This window comes from Perognathus longimembris, chromosome 21 (genome assembly GCF_023159225.1).
Source record: "Perognathus longimembris pacificus isolate PPM17 chromosome 21, ASM2315922v1, whole genome shotgun sequence".
NCBI classification, from domain to species: Eukaryota; Metazoa; Chordata; class Mammalia; order Rodentia; family Heteromyidae; genus Perognathus; species Perognathus longimembris.
Window position 1 is genome coordinate 29,786,797 of NC_063181.1, and position 12,474 is coordinate 29,799,270.

Here is a 12,474-nt window from a genome sequence, read left to right on the forward strand (position 1 = left end):
CATGTTTAATTTCATATTAAAAAGAAGAAAAGGATAGGCATGATAATGCATGCCTATAATTCTAACATTCTGGAAGTAGAGGTGGGAGAATCACAAGTTTGAGGCCAGCCTGGGCTACATAGACCCTGTCTCAAAACCAAAACAGAAACAAAAACAAAACAAAGAGAAAAGGAAGCAGTACTGGAAATAAGACTATTAAAATTAAGAGTAGGGCTGGGGATATAGCCTAGTGGCAAGAGTGCCTGCCTCGGATACACGAGGCCCTAGGTTCAATTCCCCAGCACCACATATACAGAAAACGGCCAGAAGCGGCGCTGTGGCTCAAGTGGCGGGGTGCTAGCCTTGAGCGGGAAGAAGCCAGGGACAGTGCTCAGGCCCTGAGTCCAAGGCCCAGGACTGGCAAAAAAAAAAAAAAAAAAAAAAAAAATTAAGAGTAAAATTAGCCTTAATTCAGAGGCAGTCTTTGAGTTACATGAATAACAGAACTTCCCAACTACTATCTTCAGCCAGCTTTTATTTAGATAAATATGGAAAATTAGGCAAAAAAACTTCATTGTACAATAAAATGTACAAAAAATGGCATAAGACAAGAGGGGTCTTCCAAGAAACTTCTTATGTTGGAAAAGCAGAAGAAATTAGACTGCAACACTGAACAGCTATAGTGGTATGACTGAGAAGGCAAATGGCCAAAACCAAGACAGGAGCCCATCTGCCCAAAGTATGGGCCAGCCTGGCCGAGAGAAGCCAGTCCCGACAGAACAGGACTGAAGCAAGACAAAATAAAACTCCTCCTGGGAACATGATGAAGGGGGAAACCCAGAGCTAGAAAGCTAGCAGATAGGGCTGGGGATATGATATGGCCTAGTGGCAAGAGAGCTTGTCTTGTATACATGAGGCCCTGGGTTCGATTCCCCAGCACCACATATACAGAAAATGGCCAGAAGTGGCGCTGTGGCTCAAGTGGCAGAGTGCTAGCCTTGAGCAAAAGGAAGCCAGGGACAGTGCTCAGGCCCTGAGTCCAAGGCCCAGGACTGGCCAAAAAAAAAAAAAAAAGAAAGCTAGCAGATGCTTCCAGATGAACAAAACACTATCTCTATAGCATACTACAGCAGTCCTGTAAAAGCAATGATCACTAATGGAGTTAAAGTCATTAAGAGCAAGAAGAACACAAGTGTTCTGTTATTGATATTAACTTATCACAAAGAAATCTAAGAGGAAGTTATTCCAATGACGAGATTTTAATTTGCAAAAACATTCTAACAAAGGTGGCACAAGCTCCAGGATTCTTGCTTCCACAGGTAGGTTTTGTTTCTTACTGATTCTCACAAGGGAAACCTCTCTGGTCATGCTCATTTCCCTCATTTTCCTGAGTATGTAGGACTTGTATGTGTTCAGGCCATCTGAGCCCTTTTGTACTGTGTAACAAATGATCAAGAAAAGCAATTAGAAAATCAACACCTAATACAAAAAATGGGGGGAAGTCACAAGTAAAATGACTTTATAAGAACAGAATTCATTGCAGACATGATGTTTTTGTTGAAGAAGAATGGGGAGCATGTTGTTGCAAAGCTTCTCAATTCTCTCTGCTGCTCATTCATTCTAAAGACAGCTGCACACTGTCAGCTTGGCTTTGTGGCTGCTGATAGTCATACTTCCTTGCTATTGAAAAAAAAAGACAGATAAAATTAATAAATGCAAAATAATTCCTAGTTATTCATTAAATCAGAGCTATGATTCTCAGTAAATAATTAGTTTAAAATTAAGCTATTCTTGTGTGTGTATGTGCACGTGTGTGTGTGTCTGTATGTTGGTACTGGGACTTGAAATCAGGGCCAGGACAGTCTTTTAGCTATTTTTGCACTCAAGGTTGGTGCTCTATCACTTGAGCTATACCTCTACTTTTGTTCTTTTGGTGTTAAATGGAGATAAAGAGTTTTGCAGATTTTCCTGCCTTAGCTGGCTTTGAACGACAATCCTGATATCAGCCTCTTAAGTAGCTAGGATTACAAGTGTGACCACCAGTGCCTCGCTACAACTCTGTTTCTTTACAGGAAGTTAATTTCCCCCATTACAGGATATCTAATTCTCAGAACTGCTCATGTCCACTTTACTATTATTCATGTGTTAGTATTACTCAGAACTTTAGAACACAGGGTATTTCTATGGCATATTTATGCCATGTGCTGTGCTTCTTTGGCATATCTCTTTTCTAATAAATTTCCCTATCATCTAAAAAATAAATATAATATAGGGTAAACATTAAGCTACTAATGTTTTATAATTTATTTCTTACTCTTTATTCCACCTTAAGCTAATAATGATTTTGCTCAAACCATAAGAATTTGACTACATTTTTATTTATATGCCCAATAGAATTATTCAACATAAATGTAATCATTATCAACTTAAGAAAAATATATAAGAAATAGTTATTGAAGAAAAGCCATCTTAACCTGAAACTAAAGATGATGTAGAGATGAACAATCTTTGTTTAAGTCATTCAACTGCTTAGCTTTAAAACTTTCAACCTCCCTCCTTAAGTTTTACCTAGCTAAGAGTTAGTACTTGTTTATACTACTTGGATAAGAATCTTTGTGGCTTTAAAGCTCATAACTGGAAGTTTCCCTTAAGAAAAAGCACTTTGGGCTGGGGATATAGCCTAGTGGCAAGAGTGCCTGCCTCGGATACACGAGGCCCTAGGTTCGATTCCCCAGCACCACATATACAGAAAACGGCCAGAAGCGGCGCTGTGGCTCAAGTGGCAGAGTGCTAGCCTTGAGCGGGAAGAAGTCAGGGACAGTGCTCAGGCCTTGAGTCCAAGGCCCAGGACTGGCAAAAAAAAAAAAAAAAGAAAGAAAAAGCACTTTGTTATTTCCTCTTGAATTGGCAGACTTTCTCAAAACAAAATATATCATGAACCCTAACAGTGATCTATTATACTAGAATTCAGTACATGTGTAAATCCAAACATTTATTCTTATTTATGAGAATGACTATCAAAGATGTCCATAAGACAGCCTCCACAATTTGTGACTGTTGCTTTATAGAGCACTTCACAGGAACTTGAAGATATGATGGATGTAAGAGACTTGAGATGGGAAGATTACTCAGTCCAAAGCAATTTCATTGACTCCTGAAATCAGAGACCCTTTCCTGGCTCTAAATTCACAGAGAGGGGAAAATGTGTGTACAGAAGATACAGGAAGTAGATCATAACCAGAGAATGGAGGCAGATTTAAAAGCTGTGAGATAGTAAGGAGACAGATTTTTCCCTAAAGCATCCAGAAAAATGGAACCCTGCTTACTCTGATTTCAGCTCAGTGAAACTGTTATAGGACTTTTAACCATGAAAGTGATTGACAATGCATTTGTATTGTGTTAAGTCACCAAGTTTGTGGTTATTTGTTACACCAGCAATAGCAAATGGAAAAGAAAAGAGAACACCTTGCAAACAGAAATTCTGATAAATTTAGTCTCACCAAAAATGGGTTTATTTATATCATGAAGATATTATTGGTAAGAGAGAATTTCTGTCTTATCTACTTATTCACTTTAAGTAGTTGTACAAGGAGGTTTCAATTCAACATGTCAGTATGTAAGTACAATCCATCTTGATCAGTGTCACCCCTTTCATCAGAGAGCGTCTGTCTTGAATAAGCATCAATAAAAACCTTCATCCTTTGCTTGTCATTTCTTTTTCTAGGCAGTACTGAGGACTGAGTCCATCCTTTGCTTATAACTTTCTTTTTCTAAGCAGTACTTGGGACTGAGTCCAGGCCACTGCACTTGCTGGGCAAGTGCCCTACCACTGAGCCATGTCTTTGGCCCTTTACTTCTAATTTTCTTTTTGGCTTGATATATATATATATTTTTTTTTTTTGGCCAGTCCTGGGGCTTGGACTCAGGGCCTGAGCACTGTCCCTGGCTTCTTTTTGCTCAAGGCTAGCACTCTGCCACTTGAGCCACAGCGCCACTTCTGGCCATTTTCTGTATAAGTGGTGCTGGGGAATCGAACCCAGGGCCTCATGTATACGAGGCAGGCACTCTTGCCACTAGGCCATATCGCCAGCCCCATGGCTTGATATATTTTTAAAATATTTAAACTTTTAAAGTATTTTTATTGTTGTGAAATATACACAAAATTTGTCATCTTAACCATTTTAGGTATAGAGTTCATAATGGCAAGAACACTTATGCTGCTAAGCAAATACTACCACGATCCATCCAAACTTAACTCTGTATCTGCTAAACAACAGCTTCCTACAAGCTTCCTTTCTCAGCCCTGACAACCACGATTCTTTCTGTTTCTATGATCTACCTCATATGAGTGAAATAATATGGTATTTTATCCTTTTAAACTGGCTTATTTCACTTATTGCATATTGTCTTCAAGGTTCATTTATGTGATAGCATAGGTCAGAATTCCCTTTCTTTCGAGAGACACAGGCTAAAAAGACAAATGGCTACAAAAGCAATACTTGCAAAACTGTTTGGTGTAAATCAACTGAACAACTCATGGGGGAAAGGGAAAGGGGGGAGGGGGGAATGAGGGAGGAAGTAACAAAGTACAAGAAATGTATCCAATGCCTAACATATGAAACTATAACCTCTCTGTACATCAGTTTGACAATAAAAATTTTTAAAAACTGAGTAACATTCTATTATATGTAGGAAGCATATTGTATTTATCCATTCATCTGCAGATATTTGTGACTACCACGAATTATGTTAAGTTTTATTTCTTATTTTGCACTGATGACATGCTTATCGTGCCAAATGCAGAAGGAGCAAAAGGGTAAAAGGCAGTGAAAAGTGTCTTGCCAGGCTGGGAATATGGCCTAGTGGCAAGACTGCTCACCTCATATACATGAAGCCCTGGGTTTGATTCCTCACCACCACATATATAGAAAAGGCCAGAAGTGGTACTGTGGCTCAAGTGGTAGAATGCTAGTCTTGAGCAAAAAGAAGCCATGGACACTGCTCAGGCCCTGAGTCCAAGCCCCAGGACTGGCAAAAAAAAAAAGAAAGAAAGAAAGTGTCTTCCCTCCCACTTGGGTATCTTTTAACAAGCACACCTCCCTATTTTCTCCCCAAAGTAACCACTGTTGCTAATCCTTTGGATACAATCTATTCAGAGGAAAGGTTCCAGGTTCTACCTAACTGATATATGAACAGCAGACCCTCAGTGTTCATGGATTCAACCATGAATTGAAAAAAAATATTTGTACTGAACTTTTCTGTTGTTGTAGTCCCTAAACATGGTACAACAGCCACTTACATAGCATTTATAGTGTGTTAGGTATTAGCAATAATTGAGAATGCAGATTATATGAAAATATACCACTTTATAAAGAGTACTTGTCAGTATATTATATACACTTACATTCACTGAAGTTCCAGTAGGCCTGAAACATGCTAGTAACATCTTGCTGTTCATCCTGCTTTGCTTCTTTTTATGTATGTACACACATAGAATTAAGTTTTTACTGTGGACATTTTTCTTTAAAATTAACAAATCTTTTCTCCAGAAACCCCAAATGGTAGCCATGAAAGCAAGAGACGTCAATAAGCATATTCCCATGTTTGTGCATATTCCCGTGCCTCTTTCCATGTTTACATAGAGTGTTTTCACTGATGGGGATAATGAAGATGTTCTGGTCACTTGACTTTACAGAATGCTAGGATATGTACATGTTGCTCACTTAGCAGACACAAGGGACAGCACACCTCACTCTTTTAAATGGAGGATAAAAAGCTATAGCGTAGATGTGCAATTCCTTGCAGCTCCATGTGTTCTCAACTGTTTCTTCTTCACATCCCATTTACTAGTGTTGGCAGTGCTCAGTGCTGCAAGCACAGTGGTACTCACACCAAGGTAAAGTGCCTTTGCTGAAAGGCACTTTCTGACAATTTCTGGCACTTTCTGATAATTTCTGACAAAAGACACTAACTTTTATATAACCATCTATTTTTATAACCTTTTGCTAAGAATCAATCCCAGAGACTATTTAAAACATGCTATGCGGGCTGGAAATATGGCCTAGTGGCAAGAGAGCTTGCCTCGTATACATGAAGCCCTGGGTTCAATTCCCCAGTACCACATATATAGAAAAAGCCAGAAGTGGCGCTGTGGCTCAAGTGGTAGAGTGCTAGCCTACAGTGCTCAGGCCCTGAGTCCAAGGCCCAGGACTGGCAAAACAAAAAACAAAAACCATGCTATGCCTATAGTTAAACACAGAATATACTTACAGATGGAATACATTTCCAGTTGTTGTCGTAAGCGAATTTTGCTCATTGTGTCATAAAAGTTGGGCTCTGACAAAGTCTCTTCTGTAGGTGGCACACTGAATATCCTCATAATTTTTCTTTTATTCCTAAGACACAAAACCAAAGCAGAAGAAAGGTTTGTTTGAATGTTCATAGGTGTGCAATATTCTCGAAATCTTGGAAATCAGAAGCTAGATTTTAAAAGTCCCCTTTGTGTTACATTTTGCCTTTGTGAGATATTTCTTTGGCTCGGGCTGGGTTGTAGCTCAGTGGCAAAGCGCTTGCCTAGCAAGTACAACGTCCTGGGTTCAATGCCCAGTACCAAAAAGAAATTTAAAAAAAAGAGATATTTCTTTGGCTCAAGTATTATTTTTTCACTGAAAGTATCAGGCTGTCATGTAAAGCCTTGGGGCTGTTAAGGAAAAGAAACGCTAAAAACGCCCCATTAATATAAAAAAAAAGTAATTTTGACCTTAAAAAAGCCATTAAATGGAAAAAAAATGTATAACAAAACATCCCATTTACCCTTGTTCTTAAGTTATCCTAATAAAGATAAAATTATTGGCTGGAAAAGACCCTGAATGCCAGTAGGCCTTAAAGTTGCAAAATTCATGAACAAACATGTTTTTTTTTTTAATTATACTATGGTCTTAGTGGGGGCATTTAACAAAATAAGAGTGTGCCTCTGCTTTTAAAACGGTAAGTGGAGAGGTGGTGTCTTGCTTTAGAAAACAGCTGCTACCTGCAAGCAGACTAAGGAGGGCATGTGGCATTTTCTCCTACTCACAGCTTAGAGCCAGGTGGCTGCTTGTCTGGTTGCTTAAGGACAGCCACATGGCCAGAACGGTGAGTGCACTGAGAGCCAGTGTCAGGGCTGAGCTAGTTCCAGCCCTCCCCCCCCCAGCTCCCGCAAAGTATTTCTGGAGTATTCATTGCTCTGAACTACCTGCAGATGTTTTTCATTAATCTTGGAAGAGGCCTCCCTGAAGTATGTGGCTATAAGTAGACACAATTCAGTCCAACTAATACTGCTTTTCATCCTTAAAGCACACCCTTCTCTTATTTTTCATTATTATTATGGTTGCTGTTGTTATTTTCTGCACTTAGGGGCAAGGAGCCAGGAAGGATGGAAGAGGAAACTTTTATTAGAAAGTCCATGAGACTCTTATCTTCCATTAACCACCAAAAAAGCTGGACATGGAACTGTGCTCAAGTGGTAGAGTGCTAACCTTGACAGAAAAATCTCCAGGTCTGTATCCAGGCCCTGAGTTCACGCCCCAGGACCAGAATAAAATAAAACACAAACAAAAAACTTTGATCTCACACTAGAGGTTTACAGCAGCTGGCTCTGCTGAGGCTGGATTTAAACCAACTTCCCTTCCCTTTCCTGTCCCTTTCCTTTTTGCAATACTGGGGTTTGAGTTCATATTTGATAGGCAAGTACCCTATGCCTTCCAGAACATCCCTTTACTTTGGGATAGGGTCTTGAGTTTTTTCTTGGGGCTTCAAGCCACTATCTTCCTACCTACAGTCTCCATGTAACTGGGATCAAAGACACACACCACTATACCCAGCATTTTTTGTTGAGATGGGGGTTTTTTGAACTGTTGGTCTACCTGGTTTTGAGTTACGATCTTCCCAACCATTGCCTTCTAAGTAGCTAAAATAATGGGGTTTTGAAAGCCAAACAGATCAAGGAGACAAGAGTAGATAAGCCCTTTCAGAATAGAAACAAAATTTCTGCTGAAATTATTTTTAAGCATTAAGCACATTTTTTAAAAAGCCTGCAGGACTCTTAAACTGAAAGTTTCTTATCTACTCTGAGATAACTTGCAAATTTACCTCTTGGCATACATGAAGAGCCCAAAGCTAACAAGGATTACAATCAAGTACACATTGGTGGCTTCATTCCAGGCCTCATGAACAGTGTAATCGATAGAACCATCATCACCCATTGCACCGTAACTTCCAGCCATAGGCCTCTAGGAAACAAAAGAAGAACGGAGGGCTTGCAAACATATCCAAGAATTTCTGTATGGCCTGCAAGCCAAAACTGGCTTCACATTTCTCAATGGGTACTTACCATTGCTATAGATGCTAGGGGTAGAACTCAGGACCTCTCACATACAAAGCATTCTCTCTAACACTAAGTGGGTTCCCCTACCCCATCACCCCTTAAGTGGGTACATTTAAAATGATTCCAAGTACATACATAATAACCTCAATTTGCCTTACTGCCCAAAGGGCCTAAAATATTTTAGTCTGGTCTTTTAAGAGAAACAAGTTCATTATAGGATATAACACATTTCCCTTACATAAAAACATTACAGGCTCTACAGAAAGGTTAAAATGTACAACAAAAGATAATATGCTAAAAGGATGGAGGATGAAATATTATTGCACAGTTTCTAAACTGTAACTAACATCCAAATGAAAGCAGAAAAAATCCTTTAAAACACAGATTCCAACCCATCTGAGATGTTAAAGGGACATCCTGGCTCCTGTGACAGTAGCCTAGGAAAGAAGGGCCAGCCAGCACTCCCTGCTCTTCCATATGCCTCCACTACCCCTGCAAGCTTGGAGCTGGGTCTAGTTTGGACCTGCTGTCCCAAATTTAGCTGGAGAAGACTATGGGATAAAAAGTTAGTTTTTGCTATTTATACAGCTGTGACTTCGCTAAAGGAAGTGCATTCTTTGAACATCCCCCCAGAAAGCTGCGTGGCAGTCACAAGTGTATCAAATCGCAAGTAGAAGAATATTTGTATTTGAAAAGTTAATTAAATTTTTCCATAAAAGCACAGCACCTCACTTATGTTAGACATAAAAGATAAGTCCAAGTAAAATGACCTACTATGTGAAGGAAAGACAGAAGTGTTGTTTCACATAAAAACAATGAAACAAATGATAGGTGTTAGTGTACTATGGTTTCTTAGAATAAGACAGACTTACTTTTTTAATACAAAGTAAAGGATCTTGAATGTTCAAAAAGATGTTTTGTCATTTTCATCCAGCCTGTCTATAACAATGAAGGCATTGCTGAAATTCTTCCACTCAAATGCCTTTCAGTCTATCTGGGAAGCCACCCAAATGTTTATTGATGTAGATATTCAATTAGTAAGTATGTATTTCTCTTTCTTCTCACTTGTTCCAATATAAAATGAATAAAATTTCAAGAGCTGTCTGTCTCTAAGCTAGATGCCATGCTTTCCTCTTTCTGACCCCCGAAGTCTCTGTCAGATCTTGGGGCCCTGCTCTGCTCATTTAGAATAAAGTGAATGTCAAAAAATATCCATTTAACTTAAACTCCTGGCAATGGCAAGATGTACTTTTCTAAAACACCCATTGGAATCTGTTGGTCTTGTAAAAAAAAAAATAAAGGCCAGGGAATGACTTTTTAAAAATTGTAAGCTCAACATCTAAATATTAAACAGCTAGAAACAATTCCTCTAGTCTAGAGATGGACTTCTCTGAGTGGAAGGTGCAGGGGTATGTGGTATACTCACCTGTTTAGATCTTACTGTTTACAACTGAATTCATGTTTCTCTGTACTTCCATTATGATTTGTAGTTAGTAATCAGCCAATTTTAGAGGTGGAGGCTTCTGGAAGAGCAGACACTATAATTATCCTTAAGATTTTTTGAAATTTCAACCATTGCTGATGCCAAAATTTTAAAACTGGGTCTAGTCGAATATTTAAGTAATATTTAAACATTGAACTTAAAAATATTTTATAATTTAAAATTCTATTTTTATTGTTCCCTGGCTAATTTTTTTCACAAGGACAATGTTGATATTCAATAGATACCAATAGTAATTTTTTTTCAACAGAGAAATTTTCCTTACCCTGTGAGGAATTTGTTAAATGGCTACTCATGACAATCACTTTATTTTAAGCAAACACAGGTCCCCAAACATGTGAAAACAATGATTATGTCTGGCAACAAAACAAAGAGGACAAAAAACAAAACACCAAAAGAGGGCAAGCACCAGTAGCTCACACCTGTAATTCTAGCTACTCAGGAGGCTAACATCTGAGGATCCTGGTTCTTTAAAGCCAGATAAGGCAAGAAAGTCCACGAGATTCTTATTCCCTATTTACCACCAAAAAGCAACTAGAAGTAGAGCCATAGCTTAAGTGGTAGAGAACTGGCCTTGAGTAAAAAAAAAGCTAAGGAACCGCTCCCAGACCCTAAGTTCAAGCCCCAGTACTGGAAGAAAAAAATAGAGAATGGCTTAAGATGTTACAGAAAGCCTAGACAAGAGCAGTGGCTTTCTAAGAAATATTAACAAAAGAGGAGAAATAGGACAAAAGAATGGCAACAGCTACCAGGACAATATGCAGGTACCATTTAATTGACATATTACTGAAGTGTTTCCCATCTCTTTTCTAATGCCTAAGCTGAACAGAACCAGGCTACTTTCTTAGTTCAACTTTGGCAAAATTCTGTTTATGTGCCACTCTATAAACTGTAGATTCCCATCCAGGGCTTGATTTCCTCCTACTATAGATTTGTCACCTTTCAAATATATTTTAAAAGATTTCTAATTACTGTTGACCCAGAGTGGTAACATTTTACCATGACAATTATACAACACATATTATACAAAATCACTGGTAAGCATTCACGATTCCATGGTTCCAGGGACATGTACTCGAGTTACTTTTAGGAGTTCAGTTGTGAAAGATTTGCACAGAGGGTAGCCTTTTCCTTCCTGCCCCATCCTCAATCACGAATGTCAGGAACATAGAATGGTAAGGTCATAGTGCAAAAACCAGGGCCTACATGTGACCTGAACTTTGCTCATCCCCTCCCATCGTGCGTACACAAACTTGTGAAATAGCTAATGCATACAGCCCTTGACTCTAAAGTAAAATGTTCAGGGGTTAGTACAATGGTCCATTTCTCACAAGTTAATATATCAACAACATTACCAGCACAGCTAGTCATGTGCTTTTTAGAATGTCATTCAGGGTTCTTATGAGAAAATGTACTTTTTTCCCTCAACATTTTCCCCAATGATGTAACTATTATTTCAATCAGGGAGATGAAAGAGTAAGTCTCATGTAAACATGAGTATTCACAGATCAAGTTAACTAGAGCTTGTTTTTAGGTTAATAAACTTTTAGATGGAAAAATAAGACTTTTTTTTTCCTCTGGACTTTCTCATGTGACTTTATCCTGTTTTAAATTTAGAGTCCTGACTTGGGCTTCTGCTACCATGTCTAGGCAGTTCTAAAATTGAGCATCCCCAGTCATCGTGACTAAAATGTTATTTTTATCTCTCACTTAGAACCTGTTTTTTTTTTTTTTTCTGATACAAACCCAGACTGGGTCCCTTAGGCAGTTCTTAGCAACAAAATCCTTTGCATAATAAATAGGGTTTTCTTTCTCTCACTCCTGAAACACTGGAAGTTTGGCTGCGTGGAGGAGAACGTGCTAGCAGGCCATCCGCGAGGAGACCCAGGTAGCTGACGCAGGAGGGGCCACACTCGTGTGGTCTGCAGACGCCCTCACAGAAGGCTCTCCAGCTCCACTTCCAGGAGGGGAAGTGCGGGTGGCCTGGGAGGTGACACAACGTGTCCAAGGCCGCGAAGGCCGAGCAGCCACGGGGCCGCCGCCACTCGCTTCGGAGGCCCAAACCTGAACTCTGGCAGACACCTCCCCAGTCCCAAGAGCTCTCATCCCGGACGGAAACGGAACCCAGCGGGCTCCACCCAGGTCCAGGAGCTCTCACCGGGCCGCCGCCCGGCCCGCTCACACCAGCCCTGGCTGCAGAGCGGCTACCCCGAGTGCCCACCGCGCCCCGGGTGGGGATGGGGTGGGGCCCGGGGGTGGCAGGTGGAGGATTCTCCGGCCCCACCGGGTGACACCAGCCCGCCTGCGGGTCCCACCCGGCCCGGCCCGCGGCCCGTCAGCCTCCCGCCCGGAGTCCCCCGCCGCCCCGGCCCGGGCCCCACCCCGCTCCCGCCCGCGGTAGCTCGCAGCCGGCCGAGCCGAGCCGGTCGGCCGGCGGGGGCGGGGCGGGGCGGGGCGGTGACGCGGCCGGCGGGCGGGGCCGCACTCACGCCGACGGCTCCGGAGCGCACGAGGCCGGCCGCGCGCGCGGGGCTGTTCCTGGAGGCGCGCCGGGCGCGGGAGCCGGTTACCGAGCGGACCCGGACGACCTCGGCTTCGTCATTTCCTGCAGGCCCGTCGGTTTCCGGAG

The 12,474-nt window shown here is 41.0% G+C and overlaps 1 protein-coding gene across 8 annotated transcripts; it reads right to left on the reverse strand.

Annotated features, from left to right (window-relative positions):
* Positions 1–1,226: 1,226 nt before the first annotated feature.
* On the reverse strand, positions 1,227–12,474 carry Smim19 (small integral membrane protein 19). Of its 8 annotated transcripts, none has more exons than XM_048330581.1 (5): positions 12,335–12,474; positions 9,771–9,864; positions 8,110–8,249; positions 6,250–6,374; positions 1,227–1,659 (listed from the first exon to the last, which is right to left on the reverse strand). In XM_048330581.1, the coding sequence occupies exons 3-5, from the start codon at positions 8,241–8,243 to the stop codon at positions 1,595–1,597; spliced, it is 324 nt and encodes a 107-aa protein (XP_048186538.1). In that variant the 5' UTR covers positions 8,244–8,249; positions 9,771–9,864; positions 12,335–12,474; the 3' UTR covers positions 1,227–1,594. The 8 variants fall into 8 exon arrangements, with proteins under 8 accessions (XP_048186538.1, XP_048186536.1, XP_048186540.1 ...); XM_048330579.1 differs by having other exon boundaries at positions 9,771–9,867; positions 12,335–12,464; XM_048330583.1 differs by lacking the exon at positions 12,335–12,474 and adding an exon at positions 12,004–12,125 and having other exon boundaries at positions 9,771–9,867.